This window comes from Brienomyrus brachyistius, chromosome 6 (genome assembly GCF_023856365.1).
Source record: "Brienomyrus brachyistius isolate T26 chromosome 6, BBRACH_0.4, whole genome shotgun sequence".
Classification (NCBI taxonomy): domain Eukaryota; kingdom Metazoa; phylum Chordata; class Actinopteri; order Osteoglossiformes; family Mormyridae; genus Brienomyrus; species Brienomyrus brachyistius.
Window position 1 is genome coordinate 23,660,126 of NC_064538.1, and position 25,851 is coordinate 23,685,976.

The 25,851-nt window shown below is 41.9% G+C and overlaps 1 protein-coding gene across 3 annotated transcripts; it reads right to left on the minus strand.

The window, feature by feature from the left end:
- On the minus strand, nucleotides 1–24,618 carry LOC125745314 (protein CBFA2T2-like). 3 transcript variants are annotated; one of them, XM_049018029.1, is made up of 13 exons: nucleotides 24,464–24,593; nucleotides 23,402–23,869; nucleotides 21,572–21,690; nucleotides 10,630–10,770; nucleotides 9,507–9,745; nucleotides 8,038–8,127; nucleotides 6,625–6,806; nucleotides 5,707–5,945; nucleotides 4,712–4,797; nucleotides 2,758–2,950; nucleotides 2,345–2,413; nucleotides 1,896–2,086; nucleotides 1–1,087 (listed from the first exon to the last, which is right to left on the minus strand). In XM_049018029.1, the coding sequence occupies exons 4-13, from the start codon at nucleotides 10,745–10,747 to the stop codon at nucleotides 824–826; spliced, it is 1,671 nt and encodes a 556-aa protein (XP_048873986.1). In that variant the 5' UTR covers nucleotides 10,748–10,770; nucleotides 21,572–21,690; nucleotides 23,402–23,869; nucleotides 24,464–24,593; the 3' UTR covers nucleotides 1–823. The 3 variants fall into 3 exon arrangements, with proteins under 3 accessions (XP_048873986.1, XP_048873985.1, XP_048873984.1); XM_049018028.1 differs by lacking the exon at nucleotides 23,402–23,869 and having other exon boundaries at nucleotides 24,464–24,618; XM_049018027.1 differs by lacking the exons at nucleotides 21,572–21,690; nucleotides 23,402–23,869; nucleotides 24,464–24,593 and adding an exon at nucleotides 12,926–17,850.
- Between the last annotated feature and the right edge of the window lie 1,233 nt (nucleotides 24,619–25,851).

A 25,851-nucleotide genomic window follows, 5' to 3' on the forward strand; every position in this document is an offset into this window, starting at 1 on the left:
TCAAGGAAGTGTGACATTTATTATTTATTGACTAGTGACATAGACATATTAATCAATATACAATAAGCTCTGAAACATACAAAGATAAAACAAAATCAAGCATGTGGCAAGTGCTCGCAAAGGACAGCTTGCAATCAATTCTCCTTATTACGGTGGTTCTCAAACTCGGTCCTCGGGATCCACTGCCCTGCTTGTTTTCCAGCTATCCCTGCCCCACACACAAGTGCCAGCTGTCTTTCAGCTTCTGATTGACTGAACACACCTGATCCAGGTAATCAGCAGTGTGTAGGGCAGGGATAGCTGGAAAACAAGCAGGGCAGTGGATCCCGAGGACCGAGTTTGAGAACCACTGCCTTATTAGAACCTTCCACTGGTGTTTGCTGCCACCACATGGCCAAACATTTTCCAAACATGTCTGCTCTTAGAGAACACTTTCCAATTACATGGCACATAGCCAACAACAGTTTAACATTTTAAATTAATAGGACACCCCCGCACAGGATTATATACATAAGCTAGTAATAAACCCAAAGTAAGCACTGAACACTGTGGCCTAGATTTTGACCCAAATACTTCTAAGATTACTATACATATTTCAGAGGAATGTTTTTCGGGAAACTCAAAATAATCAACAGCAACTTTCAATGCGCTATTTGTTTTTCTAGTTGCTCCATTCACTTTATGGAAATGTTTGTACTGAATCTAACAGCCCTGTAAGAAATGAGCTGGTCATTCCTGTATCTAAGCCATCTCGGGTGGAAGACATGGCCAGACTTGCAAGTAACTCCCTATTTGTGCTGATTTACGATGTGGCACCGCCTCCTCAGTGTCCATTGGACTCTGCTGCAGGGACAGTGGTTGGTGTGGAGGTCCGGGAACCCCCATTCTCTGTGTCAGGGCTGGAAACGACATCAGGAACCATATTAACAGTAACAGTTGAGAGGGCCTTCGGCTGAGCCTGGAGGCCAGGGCTACAGATAAGGTGGTGTCTCTCCCAGTCCTTGTGCTGGCAGAAGGAACCACAGTAGCGGGCAGCGTTGCAGCCACTGCATGTCTCACTGGCCTTGCGGCCACAATTCCAGCAATTCTAAGGGAGGAAAAATGGATTGGTTGTGAACACAGTAAGCTGTATGGACAAATAACCAAACAACTTAACTGTCAACGGGATTTGGGCAAACAACTTAACCACAATACCGTCATACTAAAATGAATGGGTTGCTAAAATATGGTATGAACCCAATGCTTGTATATCTTGGTTCTTCACCATAGCCTATTAAAGAGGCTTAAGTTTACTAGCATTTGGAACCTGCATCTCATAATGGAATACTGTATCTCCGCTAGAAGAGCACCCATTGGAGTTACTTTCTCCCCATTACAAGTGCACTTCATCATGTTTGCTCAACTGGAAGGGTACCCCAGAGGGCACTAAATCATGCTTGCTACACTTGGAAGGGCACCACAGAGGACACTGGAAAGGACACCCTTTGAACCACTTAATCTCATAGAGATGGCATGGAGAGCACTTCATAACTACATCCTTTTCAATTGGATGGGTGTCCATAGCGACCATTTAGACCACTGTAAGGGCACCTTATAAGGCACTTTATCACATTTTCTTGCTCTGCAAGGTACATTATCATACTATCTCACATGAAGGGGGCGTCCGAGACAACACTCAATAATTTTTTTTTCCATGTGAAGGGTAGCCACTAGCAGCTTTTTCATCAGTTTTCGCAACATTTTCTCAAGTACTAATGGGCAGTCCCCCCCCCCCCCCCCCAAGTTCACCAGTGCTTGCTTCACGCCCATAAGGTCTGCACTAGAACTGAACCAAATGAATAATGTTTCGGCAAAGCAGGCAGATAATGTGGGTACTCTTCAGCAAAGGCCCTCACCTCACTGGAGTCCTCCTGCTCACTGATGACCTGGATGGCATCTTTGGTGGCCTGTTGCTTGGCTTCAGCCAGAGTCTTCTCCATCTTGGCCCTCTCTACAGCAATCATCTCAAAGGCTCTCTGTTCAGCCACTGCCACAGCCTTCTGAACTTCATCCAAAGCATGCCGCTTCACCCCATTCACAGCTTCTTCTGTTGACAGGTGTCAAAGCAGTGTTCATGTGTAGAGCTAGACACACTCATTAAAGCACTAGGTTTCCATTATAATTCTTATCATGAGTTTACACTACACTATGTCTGTGATACACAGAAGTAGCCATGGCCATGTGACATACGGCTTCCTAGGTGGACAAGGGGTGAAATCTGACAGAGAAATGGAATTCAGCTGCCCAGTGGCAGCCAAGGGAATGATGGCCTTTCCCCAGGAAATGCAGAGCTTTTAGTACTTACCAGTTTTCCTCCAGATTTCATCAGGCACACAACCAGAACTTGGCTGGGATGAAAAGTCTCTCTGGGTCACTGCAAAGGGTGGGAAGGACAGGAAGGCTTGAGTTTTCAGCTCTGCGACATAGAAAGTGCAGCACAGTGGGCCAGTTCACAGAGACCCCTGTTACTGAGCCAGATCTGGCAGGAAGACACAACGGCCGGGTGCAGCTCACAGATGGCCACAGGCCGGGGAGCCAAAACCAACTCCTAGTACAACAGCGAGGCCATCTGTCTCGATCCAGACAAGTAGGAGCGACACCTGTTGTGGGCCACATAGTGGCAGGCGTGCTACTGCAATCCTTCTGCTTTGTGCCCATGAACATCAAAACCCAGAGGGCCCACTAGATGGCACTGTGTGAGGCAAAGTTCTGACTCACTGACAGTGATGCCTTCCCCACCATGGGAGCTGTGGGACTTGCCAAGGGCTGGCCCGCCCTTCCTTGCCTCTTCTTGCTCACTGGAGTGCCTCCTCCAGTAATGGAGCTCATTGCAGTCAGATTTCTGACAGCGCTGTAGCACATTTATGGAGCGCCGGGTCTTCTCCACCATGTCCACAATGCCGTTCAGCCCCTATGGAAAGAGGGGGTATTAGTCATTAAGGCAGGCTAGCAGCACCCGGCAGGGTCTTCTCCACCGCATTCACCATCACTGAATTTGAGTGTCAGGCAAAAAGACAACCGGTGACTATTTTGCAATGTTTATTTCAGTTATTTTAGTATTGTTTGGGATTCTATTTTTATTCTAGAAAATATTATTTACATCCAATTTTCTGCCCTCAAATTAATTGACCATTTAAGATGTATTTGTTTGGTCTTTTCCCATTGCAATTTATATTTGTTATAATCAATTGTTTTCACAATCCATCTAACTTTTGCACCACAAATTTCCTGCAATTGAAGTTAACAACCCTTTAAATTGGCTGCCCTATCAGGGGTCTATGTTAGTCTATGCTCCAAGTAGCACATATGCTATTAATAAGTTAAAAAATGTTGAATTTTACTAAAACACTATTCCATGAAATCCGGGGAAGGTGCTGACATGCTCCATTAATAATGTTTTCATAAGTCAGTTAATAATTCAGTTTTATACATTTATTCGAAATAAAATATTAAAATATTTTGCCATATCACCAAGTCCTATGTCCAAACATTTAGACTAGCAGTCCATAACCTACCTTCCTGGAATGTAGCGAGCAGGGTAACAAGGTTCAAACTAACCGTGCGATACTGGAACGCATGATAAGACATAATTTTGTGTTTGCTGACAACAATCGATTTCCATTTAAAACATTAAACTGTTCACTGATGACTGTGCAAAGATTCTATTTCTATAGGTTTCTGTGGGACTAAGGGAGTCTCATTATCTTGTTTAAGGTTTATTTTATAAAGTAGTTTTGGAGAAAATGTGTTTTTTCACACTTCTGAAATATTGGATTTTTTGAGATATGTTTTTCATTGTCCAGTGATGATAATCAATGCCTCCTTCTGAAACGAAGTTATCTCCCAGTTTCTCCATAATAACATCAACATCCCTCTTGAAGGAAGTAACTGAATTAATTTTTCACTGGTAACTAACATTAGGTCATTACTGATAGACTTCAACATTTTAAGCGTTCAGGGAAAAATGGAGTGTCTTGTTTTGAATCCACAGTACTGGGTCATTATACAGTAAGACATGCTGGGAATACTAGTTTTAACCTACATAACAATTACCATTGAATTCAATGTAGCTTGAACTGCAGGTAGTGGTGTAATGTCAATCTCAGTCCACGTGCTAGGCAATATTTTTTATAATTTGCACACATTGATTTTTAGTTGCATATGTGTCAGAAATGTTGCACTGTGTGTGCTCTAGTATAATAATAAAAACTGTCATCTTAAAACATTTCCCTCAGCCTTATTTCCCAGCTACCCGGGTAAAAATGTTTAGTTCTGTGTACCACCCACTCCCTGTGCACAAAAAGGTCATCGCAAATGAATTTATTTGAGACCCAAGTAGTCTACATATTTAGAGGGAAGATAGGGGGGCATGCTTGTTGTGAAGGAGGCACAAGTCCCTCTGTCCCCCCCATAACCAAGGAACCTGATAATTTACCCCTTTTAAATAGTTTGTAAAAATAATACAATAAGTTTCATTGAATTATAAAAACATTTATTGCATTAAATTCAAAAGCCTTAACTGAACAAGAGAATGTTATTCCAAATACACACTAAGTAGAGCTTCCCTATAAAATCAAAAAGCACACAAGATGGGACATTACTGGTAAAACAGATGAATGCTGGATAGTAGGGAGAAGGTTCCTGGCCCGAAGACCAACAGAAAGGTTCTTACATGATCGAGATGCCTCCATTCATCAGTCCATTCTCTGTCTGTCAATCTGTGGTCAACTGGCACTTCACAATAGCCCCCGTCAGTGCCTGGTTAAATACAAATTAATATAATGATAAACTTCTTGTAGAAGATTTAGACCAGATAAAGCAACAACTAATTACTGACCTTACTTAGATGCGGTCCCTACCTTTTAAACACCTAATACAATATCAATATGCTTGTTATATATCAATAATATCAATATGCTTTTGGTTAACAGATGGGGCAAGACTTACCAATCTCTCAATATAACAAAGGACAAAATATATATGCAAATGTACACACACACACATGCACAGATTAGGTATCTATTTCTTTGTGGAGACCATCCATTCATTTCTATGGGCATAACTGTAATCCTAGCTATGACAACCTTAAACTCCACCCAGCCCTAACCTTAACTATAAGCAACCAAACAAAATACAATGCCTTTGGCTATTTTAGTTTTTGAGTGCATTCGCAGTTTTTTTTTATATTTTTATAAAAATGAGTTTCCCCTTGTGGGGACCAAAAGAATGTCCCCACAAGGTGTAAATAAAAGGTGTTTACCACATTGTACCCACAATATAATATATACATGCCACCCCCCCCCACACACACACACATACACACACAAACAGGAAAAAAAAACAAAGCCAACACCACCCACATACACAAAATATAGATGTCTGTTGTTGGGGTCTATCCCACCTCCACCCCCAGCTACATCACCACTTTCAGAAGCCTATTTCTAGAGCAGCCATCATTGCAGTTTGCCATCCATCTGGGCCAGCCCAGTCCTGCTCCTCATCCCAGTGCAATAATCACATGCCTGGCTATTAAGCAGCATTTAAAGATGTTAATGATCTTATCTGAAACTTTAACAACAAAATACTATGGCTTTTTATACCCACACACAAGCTTTTGGTTTGTACAGCTGCAATGTATTATGAATACTGAAGAAACTGAGCAATTACCTTGGTGACGTGGCCTGTCTTTCAGCTCTCTGAGCTCCAAGGGGTGCTGCGGTTCCTGGCATAGGCGAGGGGCAGAAATGTCCTCCAGGGTATGGTGCTGTAAGGGTGGTGGGATGGGGTGCAGCTGGCCAAGGGCCAGGATGGGGCTGTGTCTGGGGGCAGGACTGATGGTGCACACACGCTTGGCTGGGGGCTCCAGATGCCCCGAGGGACACTCATGAAAGCCATTCTCCTTGGTCCTGCTCACAAAAACAAGCAGACAAGGTCAGCACTATTAAACCATAATGAACTAATGAGTCACAGTCAGCATGAGCTCTTGGCTTCTCCCAAATCAATGCTGACTATCACTGTGATCAAAAATAAAGTGTGTATTGAAAATGCAATTTAAAAAGCAACATAAAATAAGTGTTATATGGGCTACTGTTGCTCAACCATCATCAGACCCACCTTATGCATACTGATTTCAACAAGACGGATGACGGACAGGGACAACTGCGAAGGGGGGGGGGCAGCTGGCTAGCCTTTGGCGCCAAATTTTATTGGAATATTGGAACAGTGTTGCTTTTTAGAATACTGACGTGCAGGTGGTAAGATTTGCTGACTGGCGGGTGCTAAAACATTGCCGACTGGGGATAGAGCGTGGCAGAGAAATTTGCCAACTGGGTGGGGCAGGGTTGCAGCAGTTAAACTTCTTGCAGCCACTAAATGCCAGAATGGTCAATCTCTGTGTGCTAATATAGTTAGTGATGTTGACTGATGCAACACTGTGAAGGTGATGCACTTATTGTTACAGTAGCAGTGGGTCTATTTTCATTGAGGTCAGTGGTTTGAGGAAGGTTGAACCCTCTTGATGCAGGGAACTATCATGCCACTGTCCCACAGATACCCCACCTCTGAGGGCTGATGTCAGAGCCTCACCTGACAGGACTGTGCCGCTTCGGAGCTTCATTGGGCTCCTTCAGCAGCTCGGAGGAATCTGGAGAGGCTGTCAGACTGGTGCTGCGGTGCAGGTGCTCAGGCTGGGACAGATGCTGAGCAGGAGTCTGCTTGGTGGCATGGGAACACCGCAATAGCTCCCTCTGGAGAAGGGGCAAGTTGGCCTACGAGGGAGATGGAAGGCACAAGGACATCACTGTGAGAGTGGTGATGAAATGTCAGTAGATGGAGTCAGAAGTTAGACTTGCATTGTACCTGCTTTGGCGTTTTATTTTAAATCCTCATAACCCGGACAGGGGTGGCACAGTGGTTAGCACTGTTGCCTCACACCTCTGGGACCCGGGTTCGAATCTCCGCCTGGGTCACATGTGTGTGGAGTTTGCATGTTCTCCCCATGTCGTCGTGGGGTTTCCTCCGGGTACTCCGGTTTCCCCCCACAGTCCAAAAAACATGCTGAGGCTAATTGGACTTGCTAAATTGCCCGTAGGAATGCATGTGAGAGTGAGTGTGCCCTGCGATGGGCTGCCCCCCATCCTGGGTTGTTCCCAGCCTCGTGCCCATTGCATCTGGGATAGGCTCTGGACCTCCTGGGACCCAGTAGGATAAGTGGTTTGGAAAATGGATGGATGGATAACCAGGACAGGCAGACACAATTTACAAACACATGATATTTTCATTTCAAAGTTTAATCTACTTTAGGGAGCCATTAATGCATCCATCCATTTTCCAAACTGCTTATCCTACTGGGTCGCGGGGGGTCCGGAACCAGCATGTAATGAGAATGCCTATAACCATATGTGGTGTGTCGGCTGACTATCCTATGTGGAACAGGGGGTCAGTTAAGGTGCTCCAAGAGAGTTAAAAAATCTGTGCGGTCAATTCCAGAAAGTAGCCCATAAACAGTCAGCCAGTAATACAGATGTTGACAATATAAGGGATCAAGTGGGGGGACAAGTCAGCCAACCAACTGCCTGAACACAATGTATTACTGTCTAGTGTCAAATGTCAGTGGGACAGTTTTTACCAGAGTTCCATGCATCAAAGACAAAGAGAGAATAAAGCAAGAATGTGTAGACTTAGTGTACCCAGCCTATGAAAGGTGATTTTGGGTAGTTTTTAATAGGGATCCATAGTTCTATTGTGCTGCCTCCATATAATGTATTTGAATTTTTTAATTTTTTAATTCAAGTTGACAGTTGATTGTAATACTGTACCCATTTTAATATCTGGTATATTATTTCTTGGATGTTTAAATGTCCAAGACATTAATTTAGCCTGTCAGATATATCAAATAATACAATAAACTAGGATTCTGTAATATGCTGCTCAGCTCTAGATACTGTATGTCGGGGCCTCAGAGCTTCTCCAGCTGCCTAGGATGAAAGGATGACGTACCTTCAAGAATGGGATGACGAAGGGTCGCAGGGGGAAGTTGGTGGCCTCCTGAAGCCTGGAGTGAAATTCCTCAATGGTGACTGTAGAATTCTATGGGGACATTGAGGTTTAATTGAAAGATATTGAAAATTTTGAAAAAACTTGAACGTTTTGACATCCAGGTTTGTTTCCAATTACAGCAATTTTTTACATAGCATTGTGTCTCATTCCCCAATATCATCCAATATCAATATTTTTATTTAAATATGTTCTCGAGAAAGGTCCTAAGAAGGTTCTAAAAAAGGCTACACCAGATACATGATGTGCTCTTAAACCACAGAATTGTTCAGCAATGTATTCCTATAATTATGAATCCAAATGTTCTCACAAATTGAAAATGCATGCCAGAAGTTCCTAATTAGCATAGGGGAAAGCCCCATAACTCCCCATAAAAGGGCATGCGATTACATGGCCATGTGCATACACAGAATCCAGACACAGAAATTAAGAAGAAAGGTTGAGATAGAAGTCAAGAATGTCCAAGCGGAAATCTAAAGACAAAGGAGCACCTGCAAAGCAAAGCAAAAGCTTCACTAGTCCTATAGAGAGTGAAAGTGGAAAAAAGTGGAAAGCAAACAAACGGTCATATTTAGTAGTGACAGTAGTGTACATAACACAAAAAGATGCCTGGGATGCTATTACTCCTTTTAAAAATAATAATAATAATAATAATAATAATAATAATCATCATCATCATCATCAAGACACTCATTGAGTATTTAAAAGAAATTTTTGAAAATATAAACTCAATATTATACAACTACAGAATTGCAAAAACACAATAAGCAGTTATTTTGCACAGACTTGTCAGCACTCAAATGTGCATAGGTGCTATATTCTGTTCTTACCTAAGAACAAACCCCAAATAAGGAGACGTCGATGAATGCAAGAATATTCATGAAAACTACTTAAGTTGATTTTAAGAAGAAATTTCTTCTTAAGAATGGTTGGTGAATGAGTTCATACTTCGCTATTCTCCATGCCGTTATGATCCATGCGTGACTGTGCACATACTACATTCGTCTATGGACACACACGAACGGCAATGATATTCCAACAAACCAGGAAAGGGCAGATGTATTGCAACAAACAAGTACAAGTAGTATAGTGAAATGGGTTTTAAAGTTGTTATGGATTTGGACAGAATTATGGTAATACGGCATAGCAAAATATATTGAAATATTTGCAACAAAATTAGCTGAGACCCCTCTTGATGTATTTAATCGCCAAGATTTCAAAATGCCAGAAAAGAGTTTTGTCTGGACGGCATGAAATATTCGATAAGCAGGTACAGCCTCACCTCCTTGTACAGCTGCTCACCATAACCACTTCTTTAAAAAATTTACTAAAAGTAAATTGGTGCACTGGTAGGCAGACATTTTACAATGAGATGCCAATGAGCCACTGAGCCATTGGCTACTTAAACTCACCACTAGTGCCAGCACCAGACTGCGGACGTTCTCCCCGATCTCAGGCGAGATGTCATTGGCAAACTGTTGCAATGTGGTGAGGAAGCGCTTCAGCTTGCTGAGTTGCCGGGCCCCACAGGATGGGGGGAGCTGCTGGTTAGCCAGTGCGGAGGATAAGGAAGGCGGACCATTGCTGTAACGCTGGGGCCAGGAGGGTGTACTGGTCAAGATGGGTGGGGAGTGGTTCATCCCATTGCTCACTAAACAATGAAACAGAGTGAAGGTAAAGTGAGTTACAGGTAATGTATTAAGAAGTTAGGAACCATGAAGCTGGAAGCCGTTTGTAAGAACAATAAGCTTCATTAATATAATATCTGAATATGAGAACACTGGTGAAAAAGCCTATTGCCAAATCCTTAGTACTGAACCCATGGTCAAGGTTTTTATATAAAAATAAAAACGAAGCCATTAGAGTTCTGATCATCATTAATTACTTTTTGACTTAAGAATGAAAGGACAGGCAACTGTTATGAGTGGCGCTAGTTACAGTCCTTCCCAACAAGTTAATGTGGGACACCTGTGACAAGGGTGGAGTGGAGAATTCGAAATGACACCGAAACAGAAGAATGGGGGTGCTGGCAGAATGGACTGGAGATTAATTCCAGACTCTAAATCTCTGACCTCTGCCAGTGTTGGGGGAACATGTTTTGTGTCCATTTCCAGTGCTAGACTGACCGCAGACAAAGATTGTTAGGTAAGTGGGAGTAAATGTGTCAGGAATAATAGGGAATTTATCTGTCGGTCATGGCTAGCAATGGTCCGACCGGAGGCCGACCGAGCTGCACCAGACCAGCTGAATACCAGCCGGGTTTGAGTGGTGCTGTCTGAGGAATGCTTCTCCTTTCTCTGTTGGCCGTGGGGAGGGGGGGGGGGGGGGATGGGAGGGGCTCTCTTCAGGGAAGTAACCGTTCTTAAGCTGGACTTTTGAATGAGCAGTTTTTATCTGTGAATTACCATATTGAGTGCAGAGGACAGGGTTACATTGTCAATAAAAAAACATGTACCAATTTGTACCTTTGAGGGCACAATTACTTCAAGGTGTCTGCAGAAATTCTGATGTGAAATTTAAGAGGGTGGAACTTACATGGGGTGGAGGAGAAGGAGGCTGACCGAGGCTCTGAAAGTTTGACCGACAGCAAAGATGGCATAGCAGAAGGACCCGATAGGGTAAGGACCTTCACCTCCACTGGAGAACCGGGCATGGCTGGGGTCTTCTCTCTGCTGTCTGATGGGATATCATGGAGGGGGATATCATGGATGGGAGCCAGCCACAAGTAAACAAACCCAATGGCACAAAAGCAGGCTTCTCTTCTCCTGACACATTGGAACAGGCCTGTGTTGAAAATCCGTCAGTTAACCTAACTCAAGAATGGAAGAAGGGGCTCCAGTGAGGCATTGTCTTGAGCTCCGGCCACAGATCTTCATCACAGCTCAGTTATCTTTCCTTGAAACAGATTCTGTCACAAAGGATGCTGGAAACCAGCATAGCCTGGTTTATTTCCCTCCTCTCCAAAACATACCATTCACTATTCAAGTTTCAGGATCAGCTACGAAAACCAAACATACTGTATAATGATAAGATTATATTACAGAGAAATCAAACATTACTGAGAACGACACAAGCAGTGACCACAAAAACTAAAGAAGTAACACTCTGTGAATCAAAGAGAATAAACTAGGACATGCAAGAAAAGTATATGGTTGCAGTATGGGGAAAAAATAGGAAAGAAAAGATTTTTTTTTTACATTTTAAGCATGTGCATGTATCTGTCAAACCAGGTGATCCCAGCTCTTAGGGTTAGAAGACTGTCTACTGTACATACAATGGTAGATGGATAAAAAGTTCATTAAGCTAAATAGGATAAATAGCTGGACTTAAGGATGCTCAATGTAAGTTTGACAGCCTCCACCTTCCTGTTCAGTCAAACAGTGACCAGAGATCTTGGTGTCCTTGATGACTCAGATCCAGGTTTGATGCTTACATACGAACTATCACTAGAAATGCACTTTACCGTCTACGGAACATAACCAAGCTTTGGAAGATGCTCTCCTTCCATGGCGCAGAAAAACTAATCTGTGTCTTTATAACTTCTAGGCTGGACCATTATACTGCCCTTCCTTCTGGTTGTCTTTCTGGATCCTTACATGAACCTCAGCTCATACAAAACACAGCAGCCAGAGTTGTTTTTTTTTACACCAACTATACAGGCTTTTTTTCCTTTGGTGATACCTGTTATCTTAAAGAAACTGCCACCACTATAAAGGAAATGTTTGGTTATGCATGGAAATACATATTTGTATACATATTCTCTTCGACTGAACTCCACATACCAATTGTATCACTGCAAAGAAAGTATTGCCTGGGACACCCTGAACCAGGTGTAGCGGCAAAGTTTGAAACACTTACTTCAGTTCATTTTAGTTTATGTAGGTTTTACTACTAGATTTCTACACCACAGTCATTATCTTCCTCTCTCCAGACATACCTGAGAAAAAAATAGCTCAAACCAAAATCATGCCACATCTCATTTCTGGCACACAAAGTCTGAAAATGATTTGTCAAGAAATGTTTGTGTCAAAACTGCTTGTGTTTTGCGATGCCTATGTGGTGCTGCCTCAATTTTTGGGCCATCTGTCTCAGAGTTTAATAATATCCAGTCTGGCACCCACACAATGCCTCTGTGAAGTTTGCAAAAGACCCATCGTAGTCTTAACAGTATCAAATGTCAAAACTGCCATTTTTTTGCTATCACTATGCAGTTCCACTTCAATTTTTCAGCAGTCTGTCTAAAAATTTAATCACTTGTAATTCCTCCTCAGTATAATGCTGGTGCAAAATTTGAAAATGTTCTGTAATACAGTTTTTGAGTTATCACTTTATATAACAAAGCATCTACAGTAGCGGTGGTGCCGATGGACTGTTGCTAACACAAATGTATTCCCTGAAGTCTGGGAAAACCGATAAGCTACCTGTCAACACCTCCTTACACAGGCTCTATGATACACCCCAGATTGCTGCCGGAAGCAAGCCTTCTGCACCCCAGTCCATGCCTCCATGGCGTGCTCTCCAGTGCTCAGAAGTGACAGATAAGAGCTAACACCTAAAAAAATCCAACCAGTAAAAGACATGCATGCTCCCATTTAGATGAACCAAAATAAATTTGTACTCTCTGTCACATTTTATTGTACAAAATAACAGAAGTTCATCCATTAGAAAGACAAAGTTAAATTTTTTACTATAAATACCAGGATCTCTTGAAATACCAGTATTCTTTAGATAGCTGTATAAAACAACCATATCTGAAATGTAGGAAACAAACAGAAAGGTGCCCTAAAGCCACATATTCTGAGTTATAGCCCTATGAAACACCTCTCCTTACCTTCAGCATTTAAGGGTAAAAATAAGATGAAAACAGTGAGAAGGGATTTATCCACATGAAAAGTGACACGGTATAGAAAAAGGCTCCAGCAGAAGGAGGTGGAGAGAAAGCTGTTGCTCTGCGGCCGTTCCTTCCCTCCTCTTTCACTCTTCCTCTGTTTTTCTTCCCTGTCCACCCCTTCGTCTGTCAGGCGCATGCTCACCAAGCACCCCCCTGCACACGTACTTGACAGCTCCACCGTGGCTTGGGAAGCACGTCATGTGCCAAGGAGACACAGATGGGCTACAGATGGATCAGGAGACTGAAACAGGCTGACATCTATCCATTTCCCTGTCTCTCATTTTCGCTCCTCTGCTGTGTGCTGATGACGTCATACAGAACACACCACCCTCACAAAGCTCATCTAACATTTATCTATGGAACTTATTTATACTGACACGTCTCCTGATGTAAATAACTGCACTCTAGGAAATAAAAAAACCCACCAAACTTGCTGTCAAACTGGGAGAGGGGTCACAGGGCTTACCATTTCCATGACACCCTGAATCAGGTGTAGTTGCAAAGTTTGAAACACTTCAGTTCATTTCAGTTTATGTAGGATTTACTAATCGATTTCTACACCAGTGCTTCCCAACCCAGTCCACGGGAAACCCCGGCAGTCCATGTTTTTGCTTCCTCTCAGCTCCCAGTGCGCCTGTACCAGGTATTCGGTGTTCCTGAGTGGCTGGGAGCTGAGAGGGAGCAAAAACGTGTTCTTGCTCTCTGTTGCCTTGTTTCCAGACCTTGCTTCCTTGTTATTTCTTGTACTCTGTTGTTTTCCCCATTTTGCCTTTTTACCTCCTCGTGGTCCTTTTGTTTGTAGTTTTACCCAGTGTATTTAGTTTCTTAATAAACCCGCTAGTGCATCGTTTCCCCCTTTTCCTGCCTTCACCATGCCCTGATGCCCTGACAGATCACAATCTCTGTGGGAGTGAAACCTGGCTCCCAGTGCTCACTTATTCTCTTCTGGGAGCAGGAAAGTTACATTGCAAGAAATCCACCTGCTCAACCATCGTCATTCACAATAGTCAATGTGTGTGTGTCGATGTGTGTGTGTCGATGTGTGTGTGTCGAAGTGTATGTGTCGATGTGTGCGTGTCGATGTGTGCATGTCGATGTGTGTGTGTCAATGCGTGTGTGTCAATGTGTGTGTGTCGATGTGTGCGTGTCGATGTGTGCGTGTCGATGTGTGCATGCCCATCTGCCAGAACAACCTCCTCACAGATGCTGTTCTCACCCTTGTAGAATGAAAACAATGGAGTGCGGCACTGTATTTAATGAGAAGAAGAGAGCAGAAAAAACGACCAGGAGACTTCTGCATGCTACCTTTTGTAGATGCCTGGACCAATTTTTCCATTTCCTCCAGTGCTGCGAGGCATTTGTGAGAAGTCACCTTTTAAAACCCACAAGCATATTAAATAGATTTCTCTCTTTCTATATAAGAAAATCAATTCAAGACACTGTTGGCCACAACCCTGCAGCTGAAATGCAGGGAAAAAAAGGACACAGAGAGGGAGACGATCCAGCAAAACACTGAGCATCTGGTTCTATTCCCGCTCATGCTTTCCGAATATGAATCTCGAGGAAGACGGAGAGCAGTCAGCATCCACTCAGCCTAACTACTGGAACCTGGGCCAGGACTCTCTTAAGTGCCTCATAAGCACAAGAACCTACAAAATATCTGACGCTCAGCTCTGTCGACTCCGCCGACTAAATCCCGCAATCACTCCAGGAATTAACATCTCCGTCATCAAAAAACTTGGACTCCTTCGCCGTCCTCATTACATTCACAGAGGGTCCGGGCGAAAGTTTATCTTCCATAACCTGCCAAAGTGCTCTGCTACTAACATTCCATCTTTCTGGTCGCCGGTCACACGTCTGACGCATCATCAGAGCGCCGTCGCTTCACCTACTATCAACACTCGAAGTATCGCGAGATCTCAGCACTCAAGCATGGGAAATACCCGAGCCACTGAGAGAAACACTGCGAGATCCTCACATTCCCGGTTGGATTTACTTTGTGGAGTGGACTCTAAGCTGCGTGGAGTGGATTTTAGTGCTCTGCGACCTGTACAGAGATTTACTCCGCAGAAATTAGTCAAATTTGAACTATTCAACTCTCAATCCATCAGCAATAAATCCACATTGATTGAAGAACACATCAGGGAGAAAGGACTTGACTTCATGTGTCTGACAGAAACCTGGCACCAGCCAGAGGTTTACTCTGCCCTGAATGAAGCCTGCCCACCTGGTTACAGTTACTTGGAGGTAGCACGCAGCACGGGGCATGGTGGTGGCCTAGCTATCATCCACCGTCAGGTTCTGGGGTTGTCCCCTATTTCGATATCTGCACCATCTTCATGTGAGTGCCTTGCATTTAAATGTAAGCCCCCTTTTCCCCTGACTGTTCTCCTAATTTACCGACCTCCAAAACCCAACTCCTTCATCCCGGAAATGTCTGATCTTCTCTCAACACTTTGTGCTACCTCTACTAACATTATAATCCTGGGAGATATAAACATCTATGTTGATAATCCCACAGGTTATCTCACTGCTGATTTCCTAGAGCTGCTAGATTCCCTCAACCTACAACAACATGTTGATTTCCCCACACATTCCAGGGGTCACACACTTGACTTGGTCATTTCAAACTTCGCCCCCATCAGTAATCTACAGGTATATGATCTTGGTATCTCGGACCATAAAGTAGTGTCAATGGAGCTGCCCTTTCTCTCCCCCCATATGAAACCAAAACGTCAGATCCATTTCAGAAATCTGAAGAACATCAATGCAGATGCCCTGGCCCTGGCCCTTAAATTTCTCTCCTCTGAACCTACCAGCTCCCTCTCTGTTGCTGACCTCGTAGATTTCTACAACCAGTCCCTGAGCAATCTCCTGGACTTCCACGCCCCCTTAACATCTAGATCTGTCTCATTCTCGTGCTCAGCACCTTGGTACACCTGCGAGCTATGAAAAATGAAGGCGGCTGGGCGTGTCCTTGAGCGGCGGCTCAAGACCTCTAGGTTGACTGTCCACAAACAGGCTTACAGGGAACACAAGAGGGCGTATGCAGAAGCTCTGAAGGCTGCACGGTCCAGGTTCTATTCCACCATCATCAGCAACAGCTCCAGAAACTCCAAAATACTTTTTTCAACTATAAATCACCTTCTCAAACCTCCTTCACCTGCCCACTCTGAGGCCACCGAGGAGAGGTGCAACATGCACATCAATTTCTTCAGACAAAAAGTTGATAACATCCGCTCATACCTCTCCATCATGAATATCTTGCCTCCTCCAACTGTCGACCTACTACCTGAGATGGTCCAGCCACTTTGCTCCTTCTCTGCTACCACACGGGAAGAGGTGGAGAACGTCATCAGGAAAATAAAACCATCTACCAGTTCCCTGGACCCTTTCCCTTCAGCCCTGCTAAAGGTCAACATCTCTGCCGTCTCTCCACTCATCACCAGGATCATAAACCAATCCCTCCTGACTGGCCATATTCCTTCTACTTCTACCTCTATTGAAAAAACCCACCATGGACTCTGAAGTTCTCTCTAACTATAGGCCCATCTCCAATCTTCCATTTCTCTCTAAAGTTCTGGAAAAAACAGTTGCAGCACAATTTCATGTTCACCTCAAACTGAATAACCTGTTTGAAAAATTTCAGTCCGGTTTCCACCCTGGCCATAGCACCGAAACAGCCCTGGTCAGGGTCACCAATGATCTTCTGATGACAGCAGATACTGGTTCCCCTTCTCTACTCATCCTCCTTGACCTGACAGCTGCTTTTGACACAATAGACCATAACATCCTCCTTCACCGCCTGCAATGCACCATTGGACTCTCAGGAACTGTTCATAACTGGTTCACGTCATACCTAACTGGCAGAACCGAACATGTAGCCCTTGGCAGCGCAAAATCTCACATCCACAACGTCACCTGTGGTGTCCCACAGGGCTCTGTGCTAAGCCCCATCCTTTTTACCATCTACATGCTCCCCCTTGGAAATGTCATTAGCAGGCATGGTTTATCTTTCCACTGCTATTCCGATGGCACTCAGCTTTATCTCAGGACTACCCCCACCTCCTCTACTGCTCCTCTGCCAACATCCACACTAACTACCTGCCTGGAGGAGATAGAGGCGTGGATGAGGCTCAACTTCCTTCAGCTGAACAAATCCAAAACAGAAGCCATCTTAGTAGGCACACCACACCATCTCCGCTCTTCTACCATCACCAGTATCACTTTCTCTGGCCAAAACATCCACCTTTCTACAGCTGTCACCAATTTGGGTGTTAAAATGGATTCTCAACTCACCTTTGACACCCACATCAAACACCTCTGTAAGTCATCATTTTACCACCTCAAGAACATTGCTAAACTCCGCCCAACACTTTCCCTGGCAGATGCAGAGAAGCTCGTCCATGCTTTTGTCTCCTCCAGGTTGGATTACTGTAATGCACTCCTCATTGGGATTCCGGGCTAGAATATTCAGAGACTTCAGTATATTCAGAACAGTGCTGCCAGGATCCTGATGAGGGTGCGAAAGCATGATCACATCACCCCCATCCTGAAAACCCTTCATTGGCTCCCTGTCCCACTCAGGATAGAGTACAACGTCTCCCTTCTCACCCATCAGTGCATCTATGGACATGCCCCCCTTTACTTACAAGAACTCCTCACCCCCCATACCTCCTCACACACACTCCGCTCTGTACACACTAACATCCTCCAAGTCCCCAGAACCGAGCTCCGTAGCATGGCTGATAGGGCCTTTTCATCTGTGACACCAAGGCTGTGGAACAGGGCCTCCCTGACTACCTGAGAGCCCCACAGTCGACTGATGTTTTTTAAAAAAATCTAAAAACCTATCTTTTTAGAAAGACATTTAGTTGAGTATTTTTACTTTTTACTCTTTATAGTCTAGTCTTTGTATTTTATATTACTTATATTATTATTATATTTTATAGTATTTTTATTACACTACTCTTCTACTTTGTAGCACTTTGAGATTGCTAGAATATAAAGTGCAATACAAATACAATTTATTATTATTATTATTATTATAATACCTCCTTCCTGCCTGAGGTGGTATGATGCTACAGCTAAGCACTTCTGCATTGTCAGTCATCACAATCAGCATCACTAATTATCCAGTGGCAGGCCCACTTTAGTTCAATAACAATCTGAACACTATACTTAACATGAACTGACCGTTCAATATGCAGCTGTGCAAACTAGTAAAAAATCTCACGTTAATACAGCTCGGCTGTGCGATATTACGATATATATCGGATGACGAAATTAAATGTCTATCGTTTCATTTTATGCTCCATCGTTTGTTTCGTGGTGTGACAAACTACACTGTTTACAGCAACATTTTTTCATCATTTGGATGGCAGTTTGCAAGGTTACATGCCTCTTGGAAGTTTTTACTGGACTTTATTATTCGTAACCCACAGGGGACAATCCACAAATAAGTACCATGATCCAGAAATATTTAGCTATCCAAAGAGATATGTATAACAACACTAATTTGTGTTGTGTAAAATTATATCCACAAAAATAGAGAGCAATTAGTACACGTGGAACGTCTTTTTTTGCATATTTGTGGATCACGTCCTATTTGTGGATCCCATTATATTTGTGACTTACCTCCTACAGTTTTGTGGATTTTTGTCCAGTTTGTAAGGGATCTGGGTGGGAAAATTTTTTTTGAAATAGTTTTGTGTTCACTTGCAATAGTTTTGTGATTCCACTACACTTAAGTTAAGATCTAAACTCACTTTCAGGAATATTTCAGCATATCCCCACATACACTATATCGCCAAAAGTATTGGGACACCCCTCCAAATCATTGAATTCAGGTGTTCCAATCACTTCCGTAGCCACGGTTGTATAAAATCAAACACCTAGGCAAGCAAACTGCTTTCACAAATATTTGTGAAAGAATGGGTTACTCTGTGGAGCTCAGTGAATTCAAGGTTGGTACCGTGATAGGATGACTGTTATAGCTGCAAAGGGTGGGCCAACTCCATATTAAAATCTATGTATTAAGAATGGGATGTCATTAAAGTTCATTTGTGTGTAAAGGCTGGTGTCCTTATATTTTTGGCAATATAGTGTACATCATCAAGTGAGAATACCAGGGAGATATATCCGAAAGTGGATTCTGGTTTAATCCTTAACTATGACACCACAGCAAAGTTAGCTTTATATTTAACAAAAAGCAAGCAACACCCTTTGGCTTTCCAGATTTCTTTACGAGCGAATTTTAATCAATATTAAAATTAGAAAAATATTCAACGTTTGTGTGGGCACTTCACGTTCAATAGCCCAGCTATCTTGTTTATAGTCACCGGCAGTGAATTATTAATAAATATGCATAAAAACACAAATGGTGTGCATTATCCCTCATAGTTTAATGCTTAGAGCACACTTAACTGGACATGTCTGAATTGTTTAGATTTATACTTATTAGTCTATTAATTCCTTGCTTTGTACATTTGGACACAGTACAGTAATTATTAGTAATGCAAAACTATTTAAAGAAATATTTTCCCACGCTGACCTCATGGGGGCTCCATACAAATGTATTGTTGCATGGGCTGTTAATATGATACTGAAAAGAATGACTCTGTGCTGCATTTTTTTTGGGGTGGGGTGGGGTGGGGCGGACACAGGTATTCAAATATATTTGAAGGAATTGCATGACATGTGAAATTTGTACCAACTTGATTTTGAAGGAAGTGACAGCCCTCATATGAAATGTCCGGATTTTATGTTGAGGTCCATCATGTTCTGTTCCTCTGGGAGAGATTCACCCCTTTAGGTAGAAATGGAGGCTCAGGGTCTGAATTAACCCTTTCCCACATACCTGTACTAGGATATAGCGGTAAGGCTACAGATACATACTGTAAATCCAACAGTTAAGCAAATAATATCAAATATAGTACACTACCTACAAATATTTTAATGAAACCACTCCTCTGTCTCGGTTTAGCCCCATATGGGGCAAACAACAGTTTATACTTGTCATGATCTGTCCCGTCTACTCCCAGTATGGCCATCAGAGGTCACTGAAGATCCTCCATAACCCTCCTAAGTCTCTCCAGGTGTAGCCAATTGCTGACGTTCTCCTGGTTGTTCTCTGCCCTGATGTGCTAATCCTGCACACCTGTCTCTCATTGGTGATTAGTCATTACAGTATATATGTGCCTCTCCAGTAAATTGTTCCCTGTACTCTCATTGTTCCCTGTACTGTCTGAGCTCCTCTTTGGTTTGAGTTAGGACCAAAGCAAAGTCCATAAAGACATGGTTGGGTCAGTTAGATGTGGAAGAACTTGACTGGCCTGCACAAAGCCCTGACCTCAACCTGAGCAGAAATTCCCACAGACACACTCCAGGATCTTTTGGAAAGCCTTTCCAGAAGAGTGGCAGCCGTTATAGCAGCGAAGGGGCACCAAGTCCACATTGATACCTGTGGATTTAGAATGGATGTCATAAAAGTTGCTGTAGGTGTTATGGTCAGATGTCCCAATACCTTTGTCCATATAGTGTATTGTAAAAAATAATAATAATATGTCTAATCATTCTGGCATTGCATTCAGTGTATTGGCCGGCCATGTGACCTGAGCTTCCTGGAGTAGGGTCCCGGCTCACACCTGAATAAGATGCAGCTAGGTATCCAAACAAGGAACGTGACAAGCCTGTTTTGTCAAAATTACAAGATAGATCACACGTCGTATTTCACTTGCTTCATACAAAATTTTGCCTAATTTGTATCAAAATACTTTTATGTTCAGTATTTTTGTATTTTGAAAATACAAGAAATACTTTCCCAATAATGTACATCATGTGCATAGACGAGGAGGACGTTTCATTTTTTGAGACATTTTAATGAATGGTCAGTGGAGCCAATACTTGATCACTTGTGCAGAACCAAAACAGCTCCAATCAGTCCTATTAGTTTTTAAGATGTTGCTGAGTGAAGCGCTTAAATTTTGTTTGCCATTTTTCATTTATAGGGGTCCAAGCAGTGTTAACTTCTAGATCTCTGTTGTTTTAAATTTTGCTGTCTTGAGTTATTTGTATCTGTGATGCAGAAAAATGGAAGAAGTTTTGGCAGTTAAATTAGTTATTATTAATGATAAAATTAGTATTGTGAAATTCAAACTCAGTTAACGTTGCAACTTTGTTAAAGCATCTTCCTGCACATGATTCCAATAATAAAAATATCCTACGTAACCATAATACCACAACCTAAGAAAACACCTGAAATATTAGTGCAAACCAGTAGGGGCATATTAATATGGGTAGTGTGAACATGCAATGCGTGATGCATAACCTGCAAAAAAATTCCAAACTTATTAGTGGTACCACACACTCGCTAAAGTGAGCATCACTGAAAGCACAACACTGCTGATTACTGCCAAACATTAAGAATGATGCGCACATCTTTCGGATGACATTGCTTGTTCTGTGGATGGAAGTGTGGAGCTATAGCGGCAAATGAAAAACGCTGTTAAACAATGCCCTGAATGTGCCTCACACCCAGCCTGCATAGAGGGATTGAATTGGGGCAACTAGAAAAGTGGGACTTACCATCAGCCAGTTCCAGGGTGCCTGGTGTTATTGTACTGGTAAGCTGTGAAAGTCCAGATGGTGCAAAACTTCGCTTGATGATTTAATCCCCAGTTGAGTGGTGAGTGGGACAGATCCGTCTTTCAAAAAAGAACCAAGAGAGCACTTATTTACATGACAATGGTATTTAGTTGGTCACTTAAAATACAGAAATAGATGTCCCTAGCTATCACATGCACGGTTTCTAAGTTGTATGTGCATCCATTAAAGTGTAAATGAAAAAAGGCAATTTAGGCAAATTATGCATTCTGCCAACGCCTAGAATTTGACTCACACAACATAAATTATTTCAAAACATATGTCATGTGTGTATTTAATTTAATTGCAATTCTTTTTTGTTAAACAGAATAGACTTTAGTTATTTTACTGTGGAATTTCAAAAATAATGGCATCTAATATTTGCATTTTTCCCATTAAGACTCGATGAAAATCACTGTGTGACATACCATATTCACAGCAATTTATCTGGTCAAAATCTGTTTGAAAGCTTAATATCACCTGATACATGAATCATTACACTTATTTTCTCCAGAGTTTGAAGGTATTTTACTGTAGAATTTTTAAAAAAATGCCCTCTGAATTTGGCATTTTTCCCAATGAGATCCACTGAAATGAAAAACATGGTGATCGCCGAATTCACAAGAAGTTCTCTGCTACCCTTCTATATCCAGAGATTGAAGATTTTTTTACTGTAGAATATGTACAATTATTAGACCCATTGTGAAGTAGTGCATGCTTCCAGCTTATGTGCGAGATTCAGCCTCTCAACATTCAAGTCTCGACTAAAAACTCACTTGCTTAGTCTAACGGGTTACAGTTACTTCACATTACCTAACTGTTTACACTGCCTGTGGTCTCCTCTACCTTTGCTTAATGCACAATGCAATCTTGTGAAAATGCACTATACAAATAAAAAAATTCAATTGAAAATTGAATGTTCTGTCATTTTGGGAGCAATTTTCTGATCAATATCAAAACATCTGCTTGAAAACTCAGTACCATCTGATACAACAGCTATTACATTTACTATATACTGAGTTTCACTTCCTGAGTAACATTATTTACCATTATTTGTAATATTCTACAGTAAAATCTTCCAGCTATGCATATAGTAAGGGTAACAGTTGCTCTGTCAGATGGTATTAAGGTTTTGAACATATCTTTTGATGTTGACCAGATAAGTATAAGGCTGACGTAGTCGATGATGTCATCGACATCAATATTTTAAATTGACGCATCGTGTTTTATTATTTTAATAAAATTACCTTTATGATTTCTAAAATGCTTCAATTCCTTATAACAAACGTTTTCCTTTAATATCACTACGTAATTATGGGTGCAGTTCAAATTATCAAGAAAGGAAAAAGGTGGTTTTGCACTGTGCGAAGTGCGACAGCATACCACTGCGGTACTAGCGCTACACATGAGCACCGGATGAGAAAACATACAAGCTATATTCTAGACCGCCAGAAAATGCAAAACCACCCCACCGTATCTGTTATCTTTGTAACTGCTAAATACGATAATTATTAAAGCCATAATGTTTATGCCTGCTACATTAAAATTCCCTGCTGAATACTTATTTGTGGGAATATTTAGGTTGAAATCTGAGCTTGTGCTTGTTCTACGTCGATTTACGGTGCCAGTGTGTAAATTCGTGCGCATTGCACTTGTTGGGACTAAATCTCAAACGAAAACCACACCAAATAAAAGGAAATAATTAGTGAACTGAAATAAAAATGAAAACTTTAATCTGCAAAGAGTACCACCACATCACCGATATCGGTTTACCTTGTTTAACCACAGTATCTCCTCCTTCAAAATATGTTGCGGCTGCTGATCTATCCCTTCCTTCTTCGCGACTTCAGGGCTCATCGGTTGTGTCGCAAGTAGCGTACATGCTCCACTATCTTATTTTATTAAGCATGAGGATACGACAATTTTAATCTATTAATTTCTGGGCATCGCAATGCCATTCATATTTTTAGGCATATTACTAGTCGGCCTATCGAATTTCGGGTGAAAATAATGTTCATATAGTGCCGAATAGTACGGACATTATCTAAAACCCCAGCAATGGCATACAGTTTGTTGTCGTCAAAATAAAATCAACTTGAATTAAACAGTGAAGCTGATTTTCTGAAGGAAAATTAATTGTTTAGCTTAATCGACCAATCGATGAATTAGTCGATAGATTAATTTATAGAAAAATTGTCGTTAGTGGCAGCCCTACATAACTTGCTTCAATCTTCAGTTGGTCTTAATGGGAAAAATGGAACATTCAAATGGCATTATTTTAGAAATTGTACAGTAAAATATATCGCAATTGCAATAGTTGATGTATTAGATGGTATTAAGCTTTCGAACAGACGTTTTGACATTGGCAAGATAAATTGCTATGAATATGGTAGGACATGCATTATTCCTATTTAAGGTGGAACGGATTTTTACGAATAAGAAACCAGTTTCAGCCTCGTTGAAAATGAACAATCCTAAACACCAGCAATCCCAATTCATCACCAAATCTTAAAATATAAGACTAAAAGCCAATGCATAATTGATCCTTACAGTGTTACTATGTGTGACCTGATCCATTATGTAAAGGAGACGGATTGTCAGGTTGCCTAGCAGAAGTCACCGAAATATATTATCAGAAGACCGCGTTCCTGATATTGAAACAGACGTTATCTATGTATAGCAGTTATTTTATAAGAACCAAAACGCCCGCTCCATATGTCATATAGAAAACAAGCCATCTGGAAGTGAATGCAAACGTCTATATACGTCGGCCATGCAATCGATGAAGCTGCCACCAGTGCAATGGAGTAAATAATGAAATAAAACATAACCTACATTGAAAAGCGGCAGGGATCCCAACCATGTTACTAGTGTGTGGCTGGCAGATGAGTCTGTAAATTTCGCAGAGGATGATGAAGAAACACGCTACACCTTATGTTTCCGATGCCGACTGTCGAATATCTTAGGAATGGGACGTAGCACCGATTCGGGAGGGTAAACCCAGCCCCCCATCGAAATATCCTAGGGGCGGGAAACTTAATGTGACATGGAAGGTAATGGTTGGGGACAGATAAGTGTATTTTATTATGATTTGGCTAATTTTATGTTAAATATATGCCATAAATAAATTGACATGCTACTTCGACTCAAGTCGAAATTGTGCTCCATAATACTTACCCAGCCGGCAGGTGACCAACCTACAACTTTGAAATGTGGTTGAAATAATGTCGAAAATACGTTGAAACAACGTTTAATGCCAATAGCTGTAGGAAGGTTAACAGAATTCTTATAAATCAATATTGAAAGTTTAACAAGATCGCCACATTGAATCGACATAATATCTACAACAACTTCCAAAAGAAAATCCTGCTTTTTAAATTGTGATTATGATCATAATTTTTTAATTGGTATGATAATAAGGCCATTTCAGAAACTGGATTGTGTATGTTAAAAATACAGGTATCTGATACTTACGCCTTTTCGAGTAACGTTTGCAGCATTACATTTGTTTCATAGGTCCACAGTATATATGATATATATATATATACACACACATATACACACTGCTCGAAAAATGCTTGAAAACGGACGCAGTGGGACGTTAGTGGGTGTCTATTATAATTACGGTCTTATAATACTACTTGAACATTTTTTTAAATTCCACAGCCTACCTGAGTATTGTTGCTGATCATGTCCATCCCTTTTTGACCACAGCTAGTATACCTAGCTTCTAATGGCTATTTCCAGCAGAATAGTGTACCATGCCAGAAAGATCATATTATCTCACACTGGTTTCTGGAACATGACAATGCGTTCACTGTACTCAAATGGCCTCCACAGTCGCCAGATCTCAATCCAGTAGCACCTATGAGTTGTGGTGGAATGGGAGATTTGCATTATGACGATGCAGCCGTCAAATCTGCATCAGTTGCGTACTCCTATCACGTCAAGATGAGTCAGTCTCTGACACCTTGATCAATCTATGCTATGACGAATTAATGCAGTTCTGAAGGAAAACGGGGGTCCAACCTGGAACAAGCAAGGTGTACCAAAGAGAGTGGCCATTGAAAGCTCATTCTTTGTCTGCTTCTGTCTGCTCCTACATGATTAGTTTACTCGGGTCCAGCTAAGCAATTGAGCTTTCACAGCTTGCTTCCACAGCAGACATCTGCCAGGTTGAAAAGGTATCATTGAGTGGTTTGATTTGATTGGATGTGTTCATG

Bases quoted from the DNA above. Each gene is read 5' to 3' on its own strand.
- LOC125745314 (XM_049018027.1), bottom strand. From the start codon at position 13,121: ATGCGCCTGACAGACGAAGGGGTGGACAGGGAAGAAAAACAGAGGAAG. The intron at 9,746-10,629 runs GTAAGTTCCACC...TTCATTGTTTAG, and splicing joins CTCCTTCTCCTCCACCCCAT to TGAGCAATGGGATGAACCAC. The intron at 2,087-2,344 runs GTAAGTACTAAA...ACCTGTCAACAG, and splicing joins TGAAATCTGGAGGAAAACTG to AAGAAGCTGTGAATGGGGTG.